The sequence below is a fragment of the Salvelinus alpinus genome, chromosome 4 (genome assembly GCF_045679555.1).
Source record: "Salvelinus alpinus chromosome 4, SLU_Salpinus.1, whole genome shotgun sequence".
Taxonomy (NCBI): Eukaryota; Metazoa; Chordata; class Actinopteri; order Salmoniformes; family Salmonidae; genus Salvelinus; species Salvelinus alpinus.
In genome coordinates this window covers 49,836,387-49,863,816 of record NC_092089.1, presented here as the reverse complement: position 1 = coordinate 49,863,816, position 27,430 = coordinate 49,836,387, and the positions used below count along the sequence as shown (strand labels likewise).

The 27,430-nt window shown below is 42.3% G+C and overlaps 2 protein-coding genes across 2 annotated transcripts; one reads left to right on the top strand and one right to left on the bottom strand.

Annotated features, from left to right (window-relative positions):
* Positions 1–652: 652 nt before the first annotated feature.
* LOC139573866 (proline-rich nuclear receptor coactivator 2-like) lies at positions 653–5,093 on the top strand. The gene is made up of 3 exons (XM_071397796.1): positions 653–868; positions 1,488–1,703; positions 2,135–5,093. The coding sequence occupies exon 3, from the start codon at positions 2,161–2,163 to the stop codon at positions 2,629–2,631; it is 471 nt and encodes a 156-aa protein (XP_071253897.1). The 5' UTR covers positions 653–868; positions 1,488–1,703; positions 2,135–2,160; the 3' UTR covers positions 2,632–5,093.
* A 4,485-nt stretch (positions 5,094–9,578) lies between these two features.
* LOC139573863 (serine/arginine-rich splicing factor 10-like) lies at positions 9,579–13,864 on the bottom strand. Its single transcript, XM_071397793.1, has 6 exons — positions 13,678–13,864; positions 12,302–12,406; positions 11,242–11,345; positions 10,759–10,948; positions 10,577–10,627; positions 9,579–10,392 (listed from the first exon to the last, which is right to left on the bottom strand). Exons 1-6 carry the CDS (start codon positions 13,740–13,742, stop codon positions 10,167–10,169), a joined length of 741 nt encoding a protein of 246 aa, XP_071253894.1. The 5' UTR covers positions 13,743–13,864; the 3' UTR covers positions 9,579–10,166.
* Positions 13,865–27,430: the final 13,566 nt, after the last annotated feature.

The window sequence follows — 27,430 nt, the reverse complement described above, 5'->3', positions numbered from 1 at the left end:
GCTGTTTCATTACAATATCATAATCTCAGCAGGAATTGATCTGACAGATTTTCTTTCACAAACTAGGTTTCCATCCAATTGGCAACAGATTGTCATACGAATATTCTAAAAAACCCATATAAACAACATGCGGATTTTCCCACCAGTTCTGTTTCCATCAGATGGACTTGTTGTTGATAAAAGGCTGTGCGTGATGACGTAGTGCACATAAAAATTACTTTTGCTGTTCAATTCCCACTTCACTGATGGTTTTGTCACAACACATTTCCCGTTATATAGGGAATGTGCACACTCTGGTCGTGGCACGTGCACTCTAGCCAACAGCTAGCATAAAAAGGTTGGATGGAAACCTGGTTAGTGTAGGCTACACGTATCATTAAATATTTTGTCAATTGTTTTTTCGGGAACCCCAGTATTAGCTTTTGCCGACACAGCAGCTATTGAATACCAAGTTTGAAGGACAAATGTCGATTTGTTTTCTTTGATTTGAATCTAAAGGGTGGTTTTCATTATGTTTTTACCAGTTCTTCATGGAAATACCCTCAACAAAGGAAGCTTAGGGCGGGAGGTTTGTCTTTTGACGTCAACAGTCTGGCAACAGACATGAATGCGTCTGTGTATCGCCTCTCCGATTGGTCCTTCCGTCACATAGCTGTTGTGATTGGTGAGAGCTCAGCTAGCGCAGTTACATATACCTGCTCGAGCTTCCATTTTGTTGCAAATCAGACAGTCGAGAGGGAATAGAAGTATACACATCTTTTACACCGTGTAAGGTCCACACATTTCTAGATTCTCCATCCAGAGATTTCAGACTTCAATTAAAAAATATCTGACAAACGGCTTTTACCAACCAAGCCTGAGGAAGTCGGTAAGAGCCGGTGTTGTGTTTAGCTAAATTGGCTAAGTTCATTTAGCTAGAATTTGTGACGCCATACATATGAGTGGTGTTCTTTGTTTTGTTCACAAATAAGTGACCTAGATAGACCTCTATTTAATTACAATGATGATAATAACCCTGAACACATAACTTTAGTATAGTAATGTTAACAAGCACACATTACGGTTAATCTAGGCGTATTTTAAAAATGTATGCAGCTAACGTTCACCAAGCTAGCTGACGAAGACGTTCGCATTCTTCGAAGCCAGTGAAAGAGGATTATTAGCTGTTTACGTGTTGGCTTTACATAGCTAAACATGAACGTTAGTTAACTACCTGCTTTATTTTCCAGTAAACGAATATCCATTATTTTACTACAGTACCAGTTTATATTTATTTTACATGACAGTTGCTACTTGTAGAATGTAGTTAGCTCGCTGGCTAACATTATTAGTTGGCTTTGTGACGATGCATGTTTGGCACACGAAAGCTGGCCCCATTCTCAGTTTGTAACATCAACAGTTTACATACTTAGAACACTGTGCGAGCATTATCGTGCTATTTTACCCGAAGTATTAATAAAAAGTATAAAAACATTTTTATTGTTTAGATCGCCTTGGAGCATTTTCGTGCGCTGAAGTGAATTGATGTTCTACTCGGCTTCACGGGAAAACGACGCTCATTGGCACATGACAACTCCAGATCTTGCTGGACCTAAAAGTGCAGCGAGAAGTAGATCGAAGACTACTTCGAGGACCTGGAGCCCAATTGGAAAGGAGAAATTAAGGAAACATCTCTGCACATTCAACTTTCTAACAACAAAGAGGTAGGCAATGGATGCGACACTGTTTTTCCAGTTGGGTGGGGGAAGGGCTGAGTTTTTGCACGTAGCCAATCGAGCTCTGAAGTAGATTCAGGTATGCACATTTGTTCCAGAAGTTCTGTTGCTTCTATTTTGCCCTTCTTAAATATAAATGAAGTGTATATATTTTAGACCTGATTGTTAAAACGGGTTTGTCAACCGGGGACAATTTTTTTGGGGGGGCAGCAGGTAACATTAGCCTAGCATTAAGAGCGTTGGGCCAGTAACTGAAAGGTCGCTGGTTCGAATCCCTGAGCTGACAATGTGGAACATCTGTATGCCCTTGAGCAAGGCACTTGTAAGTTCTGGATAAGCGTTTCTGCAAAACGACTAAATTGTAAATGTTAAAAATGAATTGCTTCAACGTTTTTTTAAACTTTGTCTTCCTCCTTCAGGTGACACACTGTGTGAAAAGTACAGTATGGGAGGTGGAGAGAGGTACAACATTCCAGTGTCCCACCCAGAGCGCCCATTGCCCAAGAAGAACCATCAGCTGGGCCGGGCCAAGCAGAGAGTTGTCCGCGATCAGAATGGAATGACAACAGTAGCATCCTCAGGGGCGGCGGGAGGTCCTCACCAACATGGCCACCGCAAGGGAGCAGCCTACCCCTGGTTTCCAGAGGCGCGGCTGGCCGCGTCGGCTGAGAAGAAAAATGCTTCTGTCCGTTTTGCCAACACCTACGATCAGAATTGGGAGGGCGCTGTGTCCCACCTGAACACACTTCTGGCTGCCCAGTGTGGCGGCCCGAGCTATGCAGGGGCCAAGTTCAGCGAGCCACCCTCCCCCAGCGTGCTACCCAAGCCCCCCAGCCACTGGGTCCCCATGGGTACCCGTGACAGCAGGGAGATGATGGCCTTCCAGCTGAAGAGCCTCCTCAAGGTGCATGCCTAGAGATGGACTCCCATAACCTGGTCTTTCAAAGCCAACGTGTGAACGAATGCCCCTCTGAAGACTCCTGCCTGCCTTGAATGCCCCAGCGTTGTAATACACTTTTAGCTATTTTAGATTGAGGTCTTTGTGGGGTGAGAGGCATTTTGCTGGGAAATCTCTGCAAATGTTTGGCACCCTTTTTTGTTGAGAAACCACAGATATTACAGCGCTGCGGCCTTGTCGGTGGGGGAGAATGTTCTCATTGGAGTCTGTTTCTGTCACTAACGATGAACTGGATATCCTTCGTATTCGTGCTCTGTTCTTTTTTTGTTTGTTTTGTTCTTTTTTTGTTGGCCGTTATAGCAAGTCTGTTGGCTTCTCTTCCCAAACGGTAGGGTTGGATATTAGTATACACATGTTCATGCGGTCTCATTTACAGTCCATTTCTGTGGACAGGTAATTCTTACTTTGGCACGTTAAGTTCTGTTAATCATTAAGGATTTCACCTCTGACAACCTGGTGCTGCCTGAAGCACAATCTACAATAGTAGCATTTCTTTTTAGTTTGACTTATTATTTTCCATCTTGTTTTTGGGGGATGTAAAAGCCACTGTTCTGCAGGGAAACCAGAGCTATCTTTCAGGCGAGAATCAGCTGTAGTAGTGAGTACAGGTCACAAGTATAACCTCAAACTGAAGTGTAGAGGCCATGGCACACAGGCCTTGGACGTTCAACTCCTGTACTTTTTTATTGCGCTGTGTGCACTGCACTATGGCAGTTGTGCTGGTCCAAGGCCTGCAGCTCTATCATACAATTATTTTGTCTATTTGTGATGTAGTTATAAGTCAGTTTTGTCTTAACCAAAGCAATGTCTTTTGCTGTGATTTTCTTTCTTTTTCTCGCCATCTCTCCCTTGTATGTCTGACGTGGTTACAAGTGCCATATCAACCACGTTGGCTTGAGTGGCGCAGGGAATTGGTCCTTTGGGTCACTTTTTCAATGCAATCAGTACTGCTATTAGCCACTTTCAAACTCTCCTTCCCTACTGAAACCCCACCCAGTAAACAATGCAGAAGAGGGCCAGATTCAACAGGGACTGTAAGTTTCGCAACCTCGGTCTCCTGTGTCATGGCCCTGTTTGCTGTGTGGCAGTTTCTTACAAGGAAGTGCAAAGTTGAGAGAAGTGCGTAACGTGGCACAGAGGACGTTAGGCGCAAGGCCAGTGTGGATCTGTTTACATTTAAAGTCTCCAGCAGCAATCTCCAGATACTCACTGCCTCCTGCACCCTACTCTTGCACTGCAATCAAAATTGTTTTCAGAAGTTACAGGCTGAGAGGCCCTTTTTATTGACTATCTCCCTCTAGGTTCTAATTTGAAGGGAGGCAGTCTTTTATTTTCTTTGCAGAATGGGAACTGTAATGGCCATCTTAGAGATGACAAAACGGAGCTCACGAGCTTGAAATAAGTTAAAGAGCCATGTAAATAATGAAATGTATAAAAAATACTTGTAGCATATGTACATTTAGCAGGGTGTTTTTAAACCTGCTTGATAAAGTATTTTTAGTAATAACACTGAATGTATAAGTCATGCTAAGGACATGTCTTGACTTCAAATACTGAATATTTTTGTAAAGAAGAAATCTGCCTATAGCATTTGTCAATGCCCCTGCACTGTGTAGTTATTGCCAGTAATCTTGCACATAATATGTTTTATTTTGTATTATGCACAGTGTAGGGTAAAAAATGCAATGTGCAAAAAAACGTAACTTACATTTGACCTTTTGAGTTGACTTCGATATGTATGAATTGTTAAATTATTTTAGTTTCCAGGTGTGCTACAGCCTGAAGACAGCCACTGGGGGCTGGTTTCCCAGACAGATTGACCCCAAACCTGGATTAAAACAACTATTTCAATGGATAGTCTCCATTGAAATTATTTTTTTATCCAGGACTACTTATGATCTGTCTTGAAAACGTGCCCTTGATTGTGCCTACATTTTAACCCAACATTGCAAACTTCTGTTGTTGAACCAACATTGACTTATATTTTTGGATTAGGTAATGTTATTCATTGACCAAAAATGTATATCTTAAAATCACCTTCAATTATCTGCTGTTCTTCTGCTAGAAGATAATTGAATTTGGCCCTATGTTATTGTGAAACTGTTTTTCAACTGCTTTTGTTTTGATATGTTTTTTAATGCGTTGCTGTTTATTATTTTTAAAACAGATGTCCTGTTGGTTTCTGCTAATGATTCATACATGTATAAAGCTCTTCGTCCTAAATTTGAAACTGAAGGGTTTCTCAACAAATTGGCTTTTAATTTGTCCCATTTGTTTACTGTCACCGATGAATATGAAATTATGCCACATGTCCAGACTTGATTTGAATTCGACAACAAACAAAAAAACTCGAGCACTGCTTTAATTGGTCTAATCAAAGTAACCCCCCAAAAAATAAAATCCCTTCCCTTTCCCCCCAACTTTGTGTCTGTCTTTTCCTGAATGCACTCATTATTCCAAACCTTTTCCCACATTTAGTACAGCTTACTGTATTTATTTGAAAGTTACACATGGTTATATTGATTACACATTCTAATAGAATATTCATATCCTCAGCAAATAAGTGAATTGAACTGTAGCACTCCTGTCATCATGAAGTGCTTTCAGGCTAGTTAAGGATCACGTCACCCTAGACCCACTACAATTTGCATACCGCCCCAATGGATCCATCTGGACTAGAGGAACACCTACAGTGGGGAGAACAAGTATTTGATACACTGCCGATTTTGCAGGTTTTCCTACTTACAAAGCATGTAGAGGTCTGTAATTTTTATCATAGGTACACTTCAACTGTGAGAGACGGAATTTAAAACAAAAATCCAGAAAATCACATTGTATGATTTTTAAGTAATTAATTCGCATTTTATTGCATGACATAAGTATTTGATCACCTACCAACCAGTAAGAATTCCGGCTCTCACAGACCTGTTAGTTTTTCTTTAAGAAGCCCTCCTGTTCTCCACTCATTACCTGTATTAACTGCACCTGTTTGAACTCGTTACCTGTATAAAAGACACCTGTCCACCCACTCAATCAAACAGACTCCAACCTCTCCACAATGGCCAAGACCAGAGAGCTGTGTAAAGACATCAGGGATAAAATTGTAGACCTGCACAAGGCTGGGATGGGCTACAGGACAATAGGTAAGCAGCTTGGTGAGAAGGCAACAACTGTTGGCGTAATTATTAGAAAATGGAAGAAGTTCAAGATGACGGTCAATCACCCTCGGTCTGGGGCTCCATGCAAGATCTCACCTCTTGGGGCATCAATGATCATGAGGAAGGTGAGGGATCAGCCCAGAACTACACGGCAGGACCTGGTTAATGACCTGAAGAGAGCTGGGACCACAGTCTCAAAGAAAACCATTAGTAACACACTACGCCGTCATGGATTAAAATCCTGCAGCGCACGCAAGGTCCCCCTGCTCAAGCCAGCGCATGTCCAGGCCCGTCTGAAGTTTGCCAATGACCATCTGGATGATCCAGAGGAGGAATTGGAGAAGGTCATGTGGTCTGATGAGACAAAAATAGAGCTTTTTGGTCTAAACTCCACTCGCCGTGTTTGGAGGAAGAAGAAGGATTAGTACAACCCCAAGAACACCATCCTAACCGTGAAGCTTGGAGGTGGAAACATCATTCTTTGGGGATGCTTTTCTGCAAAGGGGACAGGATGACTGCACCGTATTGAGGGGAGGATGGATGGGGCCATGCATCGCGAGATCTTGGCCAACAACCTCCTTCCCTCAGTAAGAGCATTGAAGATAGGTCGTGGCTGGGTCTTCCAGCATGACAACGACCCGAAACACACAGCCAGGGCAACTAAGGAGTGGCTCCGTAAGAAGCATCTCAAGGTCCTGGAGTGGCCTAGCCAGTCTCCAGACCTGAACCCAATAGAAAATCTTTGGAGGGAGCTGAAAGTCCGTATTGCCCAGCGACAGCCCCGAAACCTGAAGGATCTGGAGAAGGTCTGTATGGAGGAGTGGGCCAAAATCCCTGCTGCAGTGTGTGCAAACCTGGTCAAGAACTACAGGAAACATATGATCTCTGTAATTGCAAACAAAGGTTTCTGTACCAAATATTAAGTTCTGCTTTTCTGATGTATCAAATACTTATGTCATGCAATAAAATGCAAATTAATTACTTAAAAATCATACAATGTGATTTTCTGGATTTTTGTTTTAGATTCCGTCTCTCACAGTTGAAGTGTACCTGTGATAAAAATTACAGACCTCTACATGCTTTGTAAGTAGGAAAACCTGCAAAATCGGCAGTGTATCAAATACTTGTTCTCCCCACTGTATGTAAGAATGCATTTTTTTATTAGCTTTTTTACTACAGCTCAGCCTTCAATGCCATGGTACCCTCCAAGTTCATTAAGCCCGGGTTCTGCAACTGGGTCCTGGACTTCCTGATGGGCTATCCCTAGGTGGTGACAGTATGCAACAACAACCCCACTACGCTGATCCTCAACACAGGCCCCAGTGGGGTGCCTGCTTAGCCCCCTCCTGTACTTCCTGTTTACCAATGACTGCGTGGCCATGCAACTCCAAGTTTGTAGACGACACTAGTGGTAGGCCTGATTACCAACAATGACGAGACAGCCTACAGGGAGGAAGTGAGGGCCCTGGCGGAGTGGTGCCAGGAAAATAACAAAGGAGCTGATCATGGACAGCAAAGGGAACACGCTCACATCGAGGCCGCAGTGGAGAAGGTGAAAAGCTTCCAAGTTCCTCAGCGTACACATCACTGACAATCTGAAATGGTCCACGCAGACTGAGGTGAAGGTGCAACAGCATCCTGTCGGGCTGTATCACTGCCTGGTACAGCAACTACACCGTCCGCAACCACAGGGCTCTCCAGAGGGTATTGCAGTCTGCTCAATGCCTCACCGGGGGCATACTGCCCTCCAGGACATCTGCAGCACCCGGTGTCACAGGAAGGCCAAGAAGATCAGTAACAATTTAACATGGATCGTGTTTTAGACGTTCCAAATGAACAATTAGTGGTGGGCCTGGACCATCATTTATAATTTGGAATGATATTTATATTGTTTATCGACACCAAGGCTTTTTAAAATCGGGTTATTCTTCACGATTATGTAAAAAAGCAAACGACTGTTCCTGCAGGCACAAAATCCTCAGACTTTCTCTTTGCAGTCTGATGATGGGCCATCAACTGGATGTGATTTCCCATTGTATTCAAACTGGTTACATTGCACCAAAAGGCAATCCACAAGCAGTTGTCTGGACTTCACCGAGTCGAGGAAGTGAAAAGTTAATGTTCACTCAGTTGCAAATTTGCCATGTATTTTAAACAAACCGATATCAAATGGAAAAATGCAACTGATAATGGTGCCCATCACTAGTAACAATATTCTCAGTAAATACACTATATATAGAGAAGTATGTGGATACCCCTTCAAATGAGTGGATTTGGCCATTTAAGTCACACCAGTGGTTGACAGGTGTTTAAAAACAAATCGAGCACACATCCATGCAATCTCCATACACAAACATTGGCAGTAGATTTGCCTTACTGAAGAGCTCAGTGACTTTCAATGTGGCACCATCATAGGATTCTACCTCATCAAATTTCTGCCCTGCTAGAGCTGCCCCGGTCAACTAAGTGCTGTTATTGTGAAGTGGAAACGTCTAGGAGTGCTGAAGCACGTAAAAATCTGTTCTCGGTTCCAATATCTCTGGAAGCAACAACAGCACAAGAACTGTTTGTTGGGAGCGTCATGAAATGGGTTTCCATGGCCGAGCAGCCGCACACAAGCCTAAGATCACCATGCGCAATGCAAAGTGTCTACTGAAGTGGTGTAAAGCACACCGCCATTGGACACTGGAGCAGTGGAAACACGTTCTCTGGGGTGATGAATCACAGTTCACCATCTGGCAGTCTGACGGACGAATCTGGGTTTGTCGGATGCCAGGAGATGCTAACGGCCCGAATGCATAGTGCCAACTGTAACCTTTGAGATGAATTGGAACGCAGACTGCGAGCCAGGCATAATCGCCCAACCTCACTAATGCACATGGCTGAATGGAAGTCCCCGCAGCAATCCTCCAAAATCTAGTGGAAAGTACTTTCTGAAGAGTGGAGGCTATAGCAGCAATGGGGGGGACCAACTCCATATTAATGACCATGATTTTGGAATGAGATGTTTGACGAGCAGATGGCCACACACCTTTGGTCATGTAGTGTATATTACACACAAAAAATATTACCAATAGGGTACATTTTTTTACTTTACAGGTAAGTGAGATATAGACCGAATTAAACCTATCCAACCATACTCACTGGCCAGTCTATTAGGTACACCACCCAGCTCACCAACAAAATGGATCACTCCTACAAACCGTGAGTCACATAACCCGTGGCTTGCTGTATAAAGCATGCAAACAGGCATCGAGACGTTCAGCTATTGTTTAATTGAACGTTAGGATGGACAAAACGAGTAACCTAAGCGACGCAGAACGGCATCTCAGAACACACAACTTGTTGATGCTTGTCACTGATGGGCTATTACAGCAGATAACCACACCGGGTTCCACTCCTATAAGTTAAAAACAAGTAGAAGTGGCTCCAGTGGGCACACGATCACCAACTGAGTGGAAAAACAGCGAGTTCATTTTACTTAGAGCATCTTTGGGATGAGATCGAACGGGCTGTTCGCTGCATGAATGTCTGCGCGTTGTCTCCAATCTGCTAGATGCCATTGCACTAGCATGGTCCAACATCCCAGTGGATCACCTCTGACACCTTGTAAAATGGCCCGAAGAATACTGGCTGTTCTGGAGGGGGGGGCAACCCAGTAAGGAATAGGTGTCCCCAACAAACTGTCCGGTGTCTCGTACCTTCAAGGGAGCGACATCTTTGCACAACTCAGATGATTAAGAAAAGTTAAAACATAACATTTTTAATCCACAAAAAGAAAACACTGCTGCTCGATTTGAACACAAAAAATAACAATTGATCTAGAAAAAAAAAATGCAGGAGATTTAAGCAACATCAAATGTACAAAAATAATAGCAGTTAACTTGATGGCTAGATATCACTGCAAACTCCAGATTTAACTTCTCTTTTCTTATAAATGTGTTTTTGGACTCTCAACCTCTTCTGTAGCCAGAGGTTAATACCCGTTAGCCCAAAACTGTACCTTTGCATTTCATAGTTGACCAATTCTTATGTGCTGAACTTAAATCCATTGGGTTCTCAATTAATAGAATTAAACCAATATGAATGTAAATTAAAAACATCCAATGTTTTTCAGAGGTGAATGAAACTGAACTAACATAAAAAACTACTATCCATCTGTAGGGACAACCAGCTCTCCTGTTGTATGGCATCAGCCCAGAGATATGATAACTCAACTAATGAACTGAGGTGGGGTGTGTAATAACCACTCCCTAGATACCATATTCATATGTTGTAGTGTTGAACAAAAATATCTTTAGCTACTGAATAACAGGGTTTGAGGGTGGTGGGGTCCTAGGATCTGGAGCGAGATCGGGACACAGATCTGGAGTAGGAACGTCGACAGGCCTGTTTCTGGGAGCCAGAAGAGGGGTGGAAGTCCTTGACGGGGCTGGGGGATTTGGACTGAGACTTTGTGTCTTTGGGCCTGGATCTGGGAGAGGGGGAGCGGGATGCGGAGCGGTTACGAGATGGGGGTGCGTGGTGCATCCTGTGGTGTTCACGTGGAGGGCCCCTGTACCTGTAGAAAAAAGGAGGATGGCATATGAACAGAACAATCAGTCATCCCACTAATAAATACACTGACTTGACAACTGTGTAGTGTTTTGAAACCACATAGGCTTATGCATTTTAAATGCAATCTCACTGCACTGTGTCGTGTTAGACAAGTCAGAATAATGAGTCGTATATATATATATGTCTACCTGTCATTTTCATGGCTTCTGCTTCGCCTGTGCCTGCCATATGATCGAGAGCTGTAGAGAGAAAAGTTAAAGTAAGAACCAGTCTGTATACAAAGGCATTTCGGTCTGCAATGAAAGCCCCTTGGGAGGCTTACTTGACAAGCGAAACAGTGGTTTAGTTTCAGTGTCACAGGGGAACTCACTCTCTAGGGCTCTCTGACCTCCGAGGACGGCGGTCGCAGGAAGGGCTACGCGACCGGCGCCTTTCGTAGCTGCGACTGCGAGAGCGTCTGCGTCGGCCATCGCCGCGTTCGTAGTCGTCGTAACGGGAGAAGGAGCTGCTGCGGGACCCTCTGCGAGGAGAGCTCTCCTTAGTCTTCATCTGGTTGGGGGCTGGAGGGACAAGAGTCATTAAAATGAAATACTGGGCACAAGGATAGTTGAGCAAGTAGGGTTAAAAAAATAAATAATTTGCATGCAGGTTGGCAATGATTTCACTAGTCAGAGACCCGAGTCAAGATATTACCACTAAAAGTGAAGCTGTAGGCCGGCCTAGTCAGACTTTCCTACTTAGATTATTGGGTAAACTGTTTCGACAGTGAAACTTGAAATTCGTCACATTGAAATGATTGGTAGGTAGTAAATAGTGCATTCATACAGGAAACCTAAATAAAACCAATTCTTACTTTTTCGGTCACCCTGTGCAAACTGGATCTCGATCTGTCGACCACACACCCACTTGTGGTCCAGGTTGTGGAGGGCATCCTCTGCATCTCGCACGTCCTCGAATGTGCTACAGACTGTTAAGGCTTTTTACTTTCACTTGTGGAAATGGGGAGACATGTATGCACACATACAACTACAAAAGTATTTTTTTTAAATTCAGTAAAGAGGCTGGAAGCCTCAAATTTGTAAGTCAATTGTGTGCCAGCATGGGCTAATAGTAAGCTAAAAGATTAAAAATATGAAGCTGAAACTTCTGTTCAAATTTCGGGAGGAAACGAGAACAAAGGCCATACAAATGCAACATTGAAATCTTATTTCAGCAGACTTGCTTACAATTAAAGCTATAATTGTCTTGCCCTTTTGTACAGAGAACACACAGAGCAAAATATTTGGAGGTGAAGAGCAAGGGTTCTATTTGGTAGGATACAAAACATTAGGCTTGTTACCTTTAACATGCTTGACCTTTGAGCTTCAGCTTGACCTTTATGCTCTTTAACTGCGCGGCAGAAGAACTTGAGATTTCCGGCTCGTCTTCGCCCAATACATCCTTTAATTTTCCTCTCTTTGGTAGTCAAACAGCTGCCTTCGTGCCCTCTTTTCTCCTCCTTGTATCTTCATGCTTTAACTTTGCTCTTTGTGTTCTTCTCCCACTATTTCCTTTCGCCTGAAATCATTATGGTCCCTTTGGCTTGAAACTACTCTACACCAGTCTTTACATTCTTTGTTGGGGTTTCTCCAGAACTGTACGTCTTTAACATTTCTAGGGTAACAGAAGCAATTTTAGTTAGGAGAGATGTTGATTCATGTCTGTACACATTTTTACTGTGTTTAACAACATTCAATGTTCCCCTCCCATAAACCAGTATAGCCTACTTTTATGACAAATATACAATAAATACTTCAAAACAGTAGGCAAACTCAAGACGTGTGACATTGTCAATATGACCCCATGTGTGAATAATAATAATGCACCGAATGAAAGACATGTTCATTAATACATTACATGAGTATAAAGGATATTGAATGTAAGCAAATCCTCTTGGTCGCCGTGTAGAGAAGTCAAGTGGAATGTAGACATCTACAATAGGCCCATAACGACCAAATTCACGGCGTAGTTCCTCTGGCCTAAAGTGTTGCGAAATGACAGGACATTTAATCTAATGGCCAGCGAAGTACAACCTTTTTGGGCTAACATTAAACCAGTGTGATTCAGAGTTCAAACCTGCAACTGTGGCCAATAACCTTCAGATTAAACAAAATTGGCTTAATACTTACCATAGAAATGGGGGTATATAATGTGACATTGGACAAGAGATATTTCATGCATTACAAGCCAGGTAGATGGTAGCCTGAGTGCCAGTCTGTTTGTGCCATCATGCCAACTCCTGTCACTTATTGTCATGTTTGGCATACATGCCAGTTAAGCCCAGGTTCCATGATATGGAGTTGACAAAAGAGCAGTAACAGTCAACCAGTGGTGTAAAGTACTTAAGTAAAAATAATTTAAAGTACTACTTAAGTACTTTTTGGAGGCATCTGTACTTTAATGTCATATATTTTTGACGACTTTCACTTCACTACATTCCTGAAGAAAATAATGTACTTTTTACTCCATACATTTCCCCTGACACCCAAAAGTACTTGGGTGCTTAGCTGGACAGGAAAATGGTCTAATTCGCGGACCTAAAGAGAAAATCTGGTCATCCCTACTGCATCTGATCTGGTGGACTCACTAAACAGAAATGCTTTATTTGTAAATTATGCCTGAGAGTTGGTGTGCCGCTTGCTATCAGTAAATACAATTTAATAAAACAATAACAGCGTGCCGTCTGGTTTTCTTAATATAAATATTTTTTTACTTTTGATACTTAAGTATATTTAAAACCAAATGATTTTTTACTCAAGTAGGTTTATACTGGGTGACTTACTTGAGCCATTTTCTATTAGGGTATCTTTACTTTTACTCAAGTATGACAATTGGGTACATTTCCACCACTGCTGGAAACCTGGCAGGTAGAAAGATGGCCAGCTAAGTTAAGTTATTCACAGTTCGTTTCCAACAACGCTCCTGTTTTTGTGCAAACCATTCTATTTGGTGCAAACTCATGTGCAGCCTAGCAGACATGCTAACGTTAGCTTTGATACAAAGCTTAGCGAGCTAACGTTTTCAGATAACTTACTTAGCTATCCAACTAACGTTAACGTTTCCCATCATACAAACTTAAAAACAACTAGCAAATGACAACACTTAGCTACAAGTTTTCATTGTAAATGCTAGCTAAAAATCAGTAAACACAGTTTAGCCACCTAGCTAACGTTGCTCGCTAGCATACGTTAGCTAGCGCTAGCTAGCTACTGTATTACCTCGCACGCCCGAATGATTCAATCATAGCTACCTGGATTCGTCGGAGATGTTTCTAATGAAGAGTGATGGGTTAGGGGGCCTCATGTACCTAGCCATTGTAAAATATTGTTGTTACGGTTGAAATTTCTGATATAATATCAGTAAATTATACGACTTGTTCTAGCTGTAGCAAAAAGCAGCGAGGTGATCTATCCGCGAACAGAGGCCAGCGCGCATGCTCAGATACCACTATTTTAGCCCTGCCCACCAGGGGTGGCCTGGCCATCTGGCAATTTGGGCAAGGGCTGTTTAGATGTTAAATGATGACTAACCACGGCCGGCCCGCTAATTATGTGCGATTAGGGGGCCATTGAAGAGTGAACCATTTTCTGAGCTAAACTGACCAAGACGCACCTCCAACAACAACACATAAAAGCTCACATAACCTCGTAAATTCAATCTGGAGTGCCAGAGGCGCTCTGGGCATTTGTAAATTCAAAGTACTGAGAGTCAGATTGTCCATTAATAAATTCGGAGCATTTCGCTCTGAGGCACACGTTGATCCGAGCGTTCTGACCACTCAACCTGTTTTTGCTTTGTCATTATGGGTTAATGTGTGTAGATTGATGAGTGGAAAAAACTATTTAATCAATTTTAGAATAAGGCTGTAACGTAACAAAATGTGGAAAAACTCAAGGGGTCTGAATAGTTTCCGAATACACTGTATATGAAAGTTCCTGAAGTTTCCAAAACCATATCTCTAGGGAGAATGACAAATGTTTATAAATGTTAAAACAGAGCGTCGATAGTTCACGTATCCAGTTGTCCTCCATACCATCAACTGAGAACCCAAGACCGGCACCGGCTGTAAATGTTTGGTGTAGGCCTAGTTTTGGAGGGTTGTGTGGAAGGGTCTCGAGCACTGAGGTAAATATGAACTGGAGACAGTCGGCCATGTTGGACGTTGTTTTTAACGTAATCTACTCACATTCGCATACTCCGTTTCGGGGTTGCTGCAATCTGCTTTACAGAGTCAGTAACACCTTCTCAGTGCACACTGGAGCAAGCGCGAGCATCAACAATGCCATCACGTCATCCAGAAGCATGGCAGACATTGGATGAATATTAAGATATTCATATCTTCAGCTGTGAGTGATGGAACGAATCAGCTTTGAAGACAATTACTGGAAAAATCCAATAGATATTTTTGGCACAAAAGGTGATAGGTTTCCACTAGATAACACAGCCAAAACATGTCAAAATTGGCTATATCGTAAACATTTATGAAAACAAAAATATGCTTTTTAGGGATAAGATTAGGGTTAGGTTTAAAATCAGATTTTAAGAAGAGAAAATGTAGAAATAGGTGGGGTTTTTGTCTTTGTGACTGTTAACTAGTGATGGCCCCTGGTCTCCAGTGGTCTGGAGAGGTATGCAGCAGGGGCAGACGGACTAGAAATCAACCCTGGCATTTCTAACACACTGTACAATTATTTTCCTTGAAGCCACCAGACCATTTTATTTAGTATTGTACAAACCATTCTGATCTTGCGAGAGCTTACGGTCTGTTTCGCTATACTGATATCCGTGTAGTGAAACAGAATGTAAGCTCGCAAGATCAGTATGACACTACCTAATATTAGCCAAATAATGCAACTTCAACAGGCAAATAAAAAAACGGGGGGAAAACAAAATGGACCAGCTCTTGTTGTGTGTACAAGGGCACATTGATGCCATCTGTTGGTAAATGTTCATTACTGCAACACCAGTGTTTTACCAGTGTGCTTGAGATATACAGTGATCCCTCGCCACTTCGCGGTTCACTTATCGCGGATTCGCTATTTCGCGGATTTTCATAATGCATTTTTTATTTTTTTTTGGTGCATTGTGCTCTGCATTCTGATTCGCTAAAAACTCACTCCCGCTTCTTGTATCAAAACATGCTACGAATTGTGCTATCATTTTGTCGTCTCGTGCAGTTATGTGTACGTACATAAAACAGCTTGGCAAATTTACATTAAGTTGGCCAGGAAGGAAGGAAGGACTAACGCTTGGTCGCTTAGCAACCATGGTGCGAATGGCCACTGAACTTAAGCGAGTAGCTGAGGAATGGGACCCTTTGATGAGCCGTTCATTACAGTTCTCCAACGTAATCGATGGTGGCATGTCGGTGTACAAGGATCTTTTTGCAAAGAAGAAAAAAGAGCGACAACAGCTGCCTATCACTATGCTCTTCTCCCGAACAAACACACCTGCACCGCGGGCTTCAGAAGAAGAGAACACTGCAGAGCGCAGTCAGGATGCAGCGGCCCAGTCTGAAGAGCAGTGAAACGGCCTACACGTGAGTCACTGTATTTGTATACATGTAATAGTTGCTAATTGTAAAAAAAAAAAGAAGTTTTCTATTTCGCGGATTTCACTTATCGCGGGTCATTTTCGGAACGTAACCCCCGCGATAAACGAGGGATTACTGTACACCATGATGTACAGTGATCCCTCGCCACTTCGCGGTTCACTTATCGCGGATTCGCTATTTGGATTTTCATAATGCATTTTTTTTTTTTTTTTTGGTGCATTGTGCTCTGCATTCTGATTCGCTAAAAACTCACTCCCGCTTCTTGTATCAAAACATGCTACGAATTGTGCTATCATTTTGTCGTCTCGTGCAGTTATGTGTACGTACATAAAACAGCTTGGCAAATTTACATTAAATTGGCCAAATTATCTTGTAATTTCGAACATCTCCTAAACCCATAATGTCGACGAAACGGCCTACACGTGAGTCACTGTATTTGTATACATGTAATAGTTGCTAATTGTAAAAAAAAAAAAGTTTTCTATTTCGCGGATTTCACTTATCGCGGGTCATTTTCGGAACGTAACCCCCGCGATAAACGAGGGATTACTGTATTCCAATGTGCTGAACATAACTGGTTACTCGCAGGGCTGGTGATTGCCGTTCTGCCGCCCTAAGTGAGACCAAAAGAAATGGATGAAAAGTATTTTCCGCATGTTTAAAATATATATTTTTTCCAGGACGTTGAAAAGGCATATTTTCCGGATGTTGAAAAATAGGTACTGTATGTGGTAAGCCTACCATTTGCTAAACACTAAAAGGCTGTAACGTAACAAAATGTGGATTGTGGATACATCTTATTTGATTTTTTTTTTTTTAAATATGTCAACTGCCTGTATGCAACAGAGTGAGATGCTATGCTAGCCTCATGAATATGCATAGAACATCTGAAATTTCGAGATGGTATTTTTTCCCTCAAAGTTGCCGGGATGTCACATGCAACACACATCAGTACACTCATAACAACCTAAGGATTACGACACTTCTATTAGATCAAATAAGCCTCAATACCATTATTGTTCATCTTGACTATATTTGACACTTTTTGATTGCCTCCCATGAGTATTTTTCTCCACTCGTAACACACACACACTTAGAAATTCTTGTTTTTGAAAGAAAAGCACAAAAAAAATCCATTAAAATAACATCAAATTGATCAGAAATACAGTGTAGACATTCATAATGTTGTAAATGGAAACAGATTTTTTTATGAAATATCTACATTAGGCGTAGAGGCCCATTACCAGCAACCAGCAATCACTCATGTGTTCCAATGGCACATTGTGTTAGCTAATCCAAGTTTATCATTTTAAAAAGGCTAATTGATCATTAGAAAACCCTTTTGCAATTATGTTAGCACAGCTGAAAACTGTAGTGCTGATTAAAAGAAGCAATAAAACTGGCCTTCTTTAGACTAGTTGAGTATCCGGAGCATCATCGTTTGTGGGTTCGATTACAGGCGCAAAATGGCCAGAAACAAAGAACTTTCTTCTGAAACTTGTCAGTCTATTCTTGTTCTGAGAAATGAAGGCTATTCCATGCGAGAAATTGCCAAGAAACTGAAGATCTCGTGCAACGCTGTGTACTACTCCCTTCACAGAACAGTGCAAACTGTCTCTAACCAGAATAGAAAGAGGAGTGGGAGGCCCCAGTGCACAACTGAGCAAGAGGACAAGTACATTAGAGTGTCTAGTTTGAGAAAGACGCTTCACAAGTCCTCAACTGGCAGCTTCATTAAATAGTACCCGCAACACACAAGTCTCAATGTTAACAGTGAAGAGGCGACTCCGGGAAAGCTGGGGCCAAGCTTCCTGCCATCCAGGACCTATATACTAGGCGGTGTTAGAGGAAAGCCAAAAAAATTGTCAGAGACTCCAGTCACCCAAGTCAGACTGTTTTTTTCTGCTACCGCATGGCAAGCAGTACCGGAGCACCAAGTCTAGAACCAAAAGGCCCCTTAACAGATTCTACCCCCAAGCCATAAGTCTGCTGAACAATTAATCAAATGGCCCCTGGACTATTTACATTGACACCCCCCATTGGTTTTGTACACTGCTGCTACTCGCTGTTAGATTCGGTACCGGTACCCCCTGTATATATCCTCATTATTGTTATTTTGTGTTTTTTAATTATATTTTTTACTTTAGTTTATTTGGTAAATATCTTCTTAACTCTTTCTTGAACTGCACTGTACTGTAGGGGATCGGTGTCCCGTCCATGGGACGGTTGAGCTAATGTAGGCTAATGCGATTAGCATGAGGTTATAAGTAACAAGAACATTTCCCAGGACATAGACACATATGATATTGTCAGAAAGCTTAAATTCCTGTTAATATAACTGCACTATCCAATTTACAGTAGCTATTACAGTGAAAAGCCTTGAGACTTCCTTACTATTAGATTTCGTGCACCAGCTGTTGTTTACAAATATACCCAGACCGCCACCCCTTGTCTTACCGGAGGTGGCTGTTCTATCTTGCCGATGCAGCGTAAATCCTGCCAGCTGTATGTTATTCATGTCGTCGTTCAGCCACGACTCGGTGAAACATAAGATATTACAGTTATTAATGTCTCATTGGTAGGATAGACGTGATCGTAGTTTGTCTATTTTGTTATCCAATGATTGTACGTTGGCTAATACGACTGATGGTAAAAGCAGATTACCCATCTCTTTGTGAGATGCAGAGTAGGTGAACGGATGAACTCCGCATGTGTGGTTCTCACTGTGAAGCATGGAGGTGGTGTGGGGGTGCGTTGCTGGTGACATCTTTTATTTATTTAGATTTATTTAGAATTCAAGGCACACTTAACCAGCATGGCTACCACAGCATTCGGCAGCGATACGCTATCCCAGCTGGTTTGCGCTTAGTGGGACTATCATTTGTTTTTCAACAGGACAATGGCCCAAAACACATCTCCAGGTTGTGTAGGGGATATTTGACCAAGGAGGGTGATGAGTGCTGCATCAGATGATCTGGCCTCCACAATCAGCTGACCTCAACCCACTTGAGATAGCTTGGTATGAGTTGGACCGCAAAGTGAAGGAAAAGCAGCCAACAAGTACTCAGCATACGTGGGAACTCCAAGACTTTTGAAAAAGCATTCCAGGTGAAGCTGGTTGAGAGAATGCTAATAGTGTGCAAAGCTGTCGTCAAGGCAAAGGGTGGCTACTTTGAAGAAACTCAAAATATATTTGGATTTGTTTAACACTTTTGGTTACTACATGATTCCATGTGTTATTTCATAGTTTTGATGTCTTCCCTATTATTCTACAATGTAGAAAATAGTAAAAATAAAGAAAAACCCTTGAATGAGTAGGTGTGTCAACTTTTGATTGGTACTGTAGGGTTGGTTGGTGGTGCGTTTTTCTGTTTGTATCAATATGTAACATTATACACTACCGCACAGTAGGTGGCAGCATGCACAAACAAAGTGTGTGATACTGAAGTGTCTTGTGTAGGCCTAGCGAGCCTATCTGTGCATGTGAGGTTTTGGTGTGTGTGTGTGTGTGTGTGTGTGTCTTCAAACCAAACCATTAAAAAAAAAATCGGGAAATCAATGGTTTGAAAATGTCACAAGTTTCATTCATTCGATTTGTACCATTTCACAACTTGCCTGGTTGTTTCAGTTAGGTGTGCCTATGCAAAGTCACTCAAAGGTGGTACTGAAACCCAACTGTCTGATGGGTTTTGAAAATGTGTTATATCTTTCACTACCTTGGTTGTTAGTTTAAGTTGGACTTTTAAGATCCTCATCGAAGTAGTCATTTCAGATGTGTAAGCTTTCATCTCCCCTTCATTGTCTGTCATCTTGACTTGAATGAGTGCACACATTCATTTGAATCAGAATACAGCTTTTCTTTTAGTCATGTATATGTTCTGTCAAGTGTTTGATTGTGAATACTCCACCCCTTCCTTTTTTTGCAAGGTTTTTAATGTTGTGATATAAGTGGGTATGCACTCTAAATGTTTGTACATTTATTTTAAACATTGTTTAAGGGTTCAGTGGTCTGTTTTACTGGAATGACTTGTTTAAAAATGTGTGGTTTCTAAAGTGGGGAACAAAATAATCATTTTCATGCACTTTTATGATTTTGGGTAAGCTCATTCTATAATATACTGTATAATATGGGATTTTGCATAGAATAAAAATCATGTCTGTCCCAATGCAGTTGAACTAGGTGCCCTTCATGGTTTCAATGTTGTGCAAATGAAATGCTACGGACTGAGTTCTGTAACTACTGAATGGTTACACCTTTTATTCTACATATGATTTTTCAGTCCAAAACCTGGCTGAGAATATTTGGCCAATAACTCAGTTTACTTGCATTACTTACCTGCCTCTTGCATTCTCCTGTTAGTGTTTGTTGGCCTTCAGCACACCTTAAGCTGCATTTAGACATCTAGCCCAATTCAGATTTTTTTCTTCTTCTCTAATTGGTCTTTTAACCAATCAGATCAGCTCTGAAAAAGATCTGATGTGATTGGTCAAAAGACCAATTAGTGCACGACACTCATTCCACAGAGGGCCAAGTGTCTGCGGGTTTTTGCTCCTCCTGTACCTGATTGATGAATTAAGGTCACTTATTAGATAGGAACTCCCTCACCTGGTTGTCTAAATCAAATCAAATTGTATTGGTCACATACACATGGTTAGCAGATGTTAATGCGAGTTTAGCGAAATGCTTGTGCTTCTAGTTCCGACCATGCAGTAATATTTAATTAACAAGTAATCTAACAAATTCACAACGACTACCTTATACACACAAGTGTAAAGGAATGAATAAGAATATGTACATATAAATATATGGATGATTGATGGCCGAACGGCATAGGCAAGATGCAGTAGATGGTATAGAGTACAGTATATACATATGAGATGAGTAATGTAGGTTATATAAACATTATATAAAGTGGCATTGTTTAAAGTGACTAGTGATACATTTATTACATCCAATTTTATTATTAAAAAGTGGCTAGAGATTTGAGTCAGTATGTTGGCAGCAGCCACTCAATGTTAGTGATGGCTGTTTAACAGTCTGATGGCCTTGAGATAGAAGCTGTTTTTCAGTCTCTCTGACCCACCTTTGATGCACCTGTACTGACCTCGCCTTCTGGATGATAGCGGGGTGAACAGGCAGTGGCTCTGGTGGTTGATGTCCTTGATGATCTTTTTGGCCTTCCTGTGACATCGGGTGATGTAGTTGTCCCGGAGGGTAGGTAGTTTGCCCCCGGTGATGCGTTGTGCAGACCTCACTACCCTCTGGAGAGCCTTACGGTTGCCGTACCAGGCGGTGATACAGCCCGACAGGATGCTCTCGATTGTGCATCTGTAAAAGTTTGTGAATATTTTTGGTGACAAGCCAAATTTCTTCAGCCTCCTGAGGTTGAAGAGGCGCTGTTGCGCCTTCTTCACCACGCTGTCTGTGTGGGTGGACCATTTTAGTTTGTCTGTGATGTGTACGCCCTCACCTCCTCCCTGTAGGCCATCTCGTCATTGTTGGTACTCAAGCCTACCACTGTTGTGTCGTCTGCAAACTTGATGATTGAGTTGGAGGCGTGCATGGCCACACAGTCATGGGTGAACAGGGAGTACAGGAGAGGGCTGAGAACGCGCCCTTGTGGGGCCCCAGTGTTGAGGATAAGCGGGTTGGAGATGTTGTTTCCTACCCTCACCACCTGGGGGCGTCCTGTCAGAAAGTCCAGGACTCAGTTGCACAGGGCATGGTCGAGACCCAGGGTCTCGAGCTTAATGACGAGTTTGGAGGGTACTATGGTGTTAAATGCTGAGCTGTTGTCGATGAACAGCATTCTTACATAGGTATTCCTCTTGTCCAGATGGGTTAGGGCAGTGTGCAGTGTGATTGCGTCATCTGTGGACCTATTGGGGCGGTAAGCAAATTGGAGTGAGTCTAGTGTGTCAGGTAGGGTGAAGGTGATATGATCCTTGACTAGTCTCTCAAAGCACTTCATGATGACGGAAGTGAGTGCTACGGGGAGGTCTTAATTTGAAAGGAAGAAAACAAAAACCAGCAGACACTAGGCCCTCCATGGAATGAGTTGGACACCCCTGAATTAGTGAGAAAAATATCAGAATTGGGCTGCCTGTCTAAACGCAGCCTTAGTGGGGGGTAGCTCGGTTGTTCAGGCAGGTGGTTCCCTAGCAGTCTCTCTACCTTGGCTTGTGCCCATTCATTCTCCTTCACAGTCACATACAGTAAATTATAAGTCATTGTAGATTAGTCAAACTAATGTGCTAAAGGGGAAGATCGGAAGCACAAAATGGAAGATGGCCAGTCAAACTTGATTGACCCCTGCGGTTTATTAATTACGTTGATTCTGTTGCAAAACGTTTTGCAACAGAAACCATTTACTCCAAACGGAAGACGTTTTGCAAGGACAACAAGAGTTTGTATTGGACAAATTTAGGGAGGTCCATCCCCATTTCATTCTGTTTGCTCTGTTTGCATCCTTTTGGTTCTTAAAACGGTAAATGTTTCCATTGAAAGACGTAATCAATACATCCCAGTTTTGATTATTTCAATCACCAACTCTATTTTGCAGTCATTTTATAAAGTAGCCTCCAACACTCTACTCAACAAACTGGATGCAGTCTATCACAGTGCCATCCGTTTTGTCACCAAAGCCCCATACACTACCCACCATTACGACCTGTACACTCTCGTTGGTTGGCCCTCGCTTCATACTCGTCGCCAAACCCACTGGCTACAGGTTATCTACAAGTCTCTGCTAGGTAAAGCCCCGCCTTATCTCAGCTCACTGGTTACCATAGCAGCACCCACTCGTGGCACGCGCTCCAGCAGGTATATCTCACTGGTCACCCCCAAAGCCAATTCCTACTTTGGTCGTCTTTCCTTCCAGTTCTCTGCTGCCAATGACTGGAACGAACTGCAAAAATCTCTGAAGCTGGAAACACTTATCTCCCTCACTAGCTTTAGCTGTCAGAGCAGCTCACAGATTACTGCACCTGTACATAGCCCATCTATAATTTAGCCCAAACAACTACCTCTTCCCCTACTATATTTATTTATTTATTTTGCTCCTTTGAAGCAATTTCTATTTCTACTTTGCACATTCTTCCACTGCAAATCTACCATGCCAGTGTTTTACTTGCTGTATTGTATTTACCTCGCCACCATGGCTTTTTTTTTGCCTTTACCTCCCTTATCTCACCTCATTTGCTCATATTGTATATAGACTTATTTTTCTACTGTATTATTGACTGTATGTTTTGTTTATTCCATGTGAAACTCTGTGTTGTTGTATGTGTCGAATTGCTATGCTCTATCTGGTCCAGGTCGCAGTTGCAAATGAGAACTTGTTCTCAACTAGCCTACCTGGTTAAATAAAGGTGAAATAAAATAAAATTTAAAAAAATGGCCACATGTAATTATGCCTGATACTAGGTACAGTGCATTCGTAAAGTATTCAGACGCCTTCAACATTGAACCAACGTGGAATACACGTTGAATTGACGTCTGTGCCCAGTGTCCTTCCCGGAGCAAGCCCACTGGAGCAGCTTAATGGAAAGATCAGCCTGTCCGGAAGTCATCAGGTGAGAATCACAACTTCAAATAGTGGCTTAACAGTATCCCCTGCTTGGGTTTTGTTGGCCAATATTGCCCATCAGTCTGAACACCTGTGGCCACCTGGGTATTTAGTAATGACCATGTACGCTGAGGAAGGTTTCAGCAAAAAAAAATCATCCCTACAGTGGAATAAATTACACTGAACAAAAATATAAATGCAACATGTAAGGTGTTGGTCCCATGTTTCATGAGCTGAAATAAAAGATCCCAGAAATGTTCCATACGCACAAAAAGCTAATTTCTCTCAAGTTCTGAGGGAGTGTGAAATTGGTGGCAGTGGGGTTATGGTATTGGCAGGCATAAGTTACGGACAACGAACACAATTGCATTTTATTGATGGCAATTTGGATGCACAGAGATACCGTGACAAGATCCTGAGGCCTATTGTTGTGCCATTCATCCGCTGCCATCACCTCATGTTTCAGCATGATAATCCATGGCCTCGTGTCGCAAGGATCTGTACACAATTCCTGGAAGTTGAGCATGTCCTGCAAACTCACCAGACATGTCACCTTTTGAGCATGTTCTGGATTGACATGTATGACAGCATGTTCCAGTTTCCACCAATATCCAGCATCTTCGCACAGCCATTGAAAAGGAGTGTGACGGCATTTCACAGTCCACAATCAACAGCCTGATCAACTCTATGCGAAGGAGATGTGCCGCGCTGCATAATGAAAATGGTGGTCGCCTAGGGTTGCAAAGGGTCGGAAACTTTTCCATGGAAAGTTAAGCCCAGGAACTTTGGGAATTTTCCTTAAATTCATCAAAAAAGTTAGCTTATAACATTTAACCTTTTTTGTGGGATACGCATAAGGCAATTCTAGGTCTTGTGGCATATTTTGGTTAAACTATCCCCAATTCAATGGGATTGCAACCCTCTGCATGCACAGTGCATTCATCCATCACATGTGCAGTGCACTCTCCATCACATGTACAGCTGATTCTCAAGATCTTGCACACTAATGAGATGCTATTGAGCCCACACTACTACACTGTCTGAGCCAAGGACTACATGCTTTCTGGTAAGTTTTGATTACAATGCTGGGTGGGGTGAATATATTTTATGTGACATACATGGTTTTATGTTAACTAGTAAATAGTAGCCTACAGCAAAGTGTGTTTAAATCATTTGTAACTTGTTAACAATTTCTGCTAGTTAGTTTTTGCTACCATGTGGGTTTTAGCTTGCTTGAGCCTGCTAACTGAGGAGTGTTAATTCACTTGTTTCCATACATGTTACATTTAAAAATATATATCTTACAAAGGAGTTGTTTAATCAAACTGCTTAACTATTTATCTGTACATGGAATTGTATTTGTTTGTTTTTTTACTCATTTTTTCTCATCTTTACAGGAAAATGCCACGGGCACTATCTGATGTGTGGAGACATTTCACTGCAGCTAACGTAGAAGGAAAAGTTATGCACATTTGCAAATACTGTGCCAAATCATATGTGAAGAATGCAACAAAGTTGCAGAATCATCTGGCCAAGTGCATAAAGTTCCCTCAGCGCTCACAACAAGCAACCTCTGACAAAAGTCCCTCTACTTCTATTCGAGGTAAAAATTATTAATCAGACACCTTATCGATAGCAACAGCTCATGGTCCTCCTGGAATCAGAAGGTTTTTGACTCAATGGAGGAACGTGGTCAGAGAAATGCTGATGAATGTCTTGCTCGAGCTGTGTATGCAACTGGTTCACCTCTGATGCTCACAGGCAATGTGTATTAGAAGAAATTTCTGAATGTTCTTCGCCCAGCATACACCCCTCCAACCAGACATGCTTTATCTATTAATTTGCTGGATGCAGAGTTCAACAGAGTTTAAGTGAAGGTCAAGCAAATCATAGAGAAGCAGACTGTATTGCAATCATCTCTGATGGCTGGTCGAATGTTCGTGGGCAAGGAATAATTAACTACATCATCTTCACCCCTCAACCAGTATTCTACAAGAGCACAGACACAAGGGACAACAGACACAGCGGTCACTACATTGCAGATGAGCTGAAGGCAGTCATCAATGACTTTGGACCACAGAAGGTATTTGCACTGGTGACAGACAATGCTGTGAACATGAAGGCTGCTTGGTCTACCCTCACATCACACCTATTGGCTGTGCTGCTCATGCAATGAATCTGCTCCTCAAGGACATCATGGCACTAAAAACAATGAATACACTCTACAAGAGAGCCAAGGAAAGGGTTAGGTATGTGAAGGGTCATGAAGCAGAAATCTACCTCACCAAGCAAAGTGAGAAGAATAAGAGCACCACATTGAAGCTGCCCAGCAACAACCATTGGGGTGGTGTTGTCATGATATTTGACAGTCTGCTGGAGGGGAAGGAGTCTCTTCAAGAAATGGTCATATCACAGTCTGCCAATATGGACAGCCCCATCAAGAGGACTCTCCTGGATTATGTATTTTGGGAGAGAGTGGTAAGCAGCCTGAAACTCCTGAAACCTATAGCAGTAGCCATTGCACGGATTGAGGGAGACAATGCCATCCTTTCTGATGTTCAGACTTTGCTTGCAGATGTAAGAGAAGAAATCCGTACTGCCCTGCCCACTTCACTGTTGCTCCAAGCAGAGGAAACTGCAGTTCTGAAATACATCAAAAAGCGTGAAGACTTCTGCCTGAAGCCCATACAAGCTGCAGCGTACATGTTGGACCCCAAGTATGCTGGCAAAAGCATCCTGTCTGGTGCAGAGATCAACAAGGCCTATGGTGTCATCAGTACCATGTCTCGCCACCTTGGCCTGGATGAGGGCAAGGTTCTTGGCAGTCTGGCGAAGTCCACTTCCAAGCAAGGGCTTTGGGATGGAGATGCAATATGGCAGTCATGCCAACATATCTCGCCAGCCACCTGGTGGAAGGAACTTCTGAGGAACTTCCAACTTCTGTGGATCTGAGGCTCTTTCCCCTGTTATCTCCATCATCCTCCAAATCCCACCAATATCAGCCACCTCAGAGCGCAACTGGTACTTGTTTGGGAACACACACATCAAATCAACAGGCACATCAAATCAACAGGCAATCAACAGGCTGATCATTACAACGGTTGAAAAATTGGTTGCCATCCGGGCAAATTTGAGGCTTTTTGAGCCTGACAACGAGCCATCCTCAACAAGGTTGGAAAGTGAGGGTGAAGATGAGGCCTCAGAGTCTGATGTTCAAGAGGTGGACATTGAGAAGGTCCAGGGAGAAGACATGAGAGGAAGACACCAAACCTTTCTAGACTAAATCATTTTACAGATGTACAGTTGAGGTCGGAAGTTTACATACACTTTAGCCAAATACATTTAAACTCAGTTTTTCACAACTCCTGACATTTAATCCAAGTAGAAATTCCCTGTCTTAGGTCAGTTAGGATCACCACTTTATTTTAAGAATGTGAAATGTCAGAATAATAGTAGAGAGAATGATTTATTTCAGCTTTTATTTCTTTCATCACATTCCCAGTTGGTCAGAAGTTTACATACACTCAATTAGTATTTGGTCGCATTGCCTTTAAATTGTTTAACTTGGGTCAAACGTTCAGGTAGCCTTCCACAAGCTTCCCACAATAAGTTGGGTGAATTTTGGCCCATTCCTCCTGACAGAGCTGGTGTAACGGAGACAAGTTTGTAGGCCTCCTTGCTCACACACGCTTTTTAATTTCTGCCCACAAATATTCTATAGGATTGAGGTCAGGGCTTTGTGATGGCCACTCCAATACCTTGACTTTGTTGTCCTTAAGCCATTTTCCCCCAACTTTGGAAGTATGCTTGGGGTCATTGTCCAGTTGGAAGACCCATTTGCGACCAAACTTTAACTTCCTGACTGATGTCTTGAGATGTTG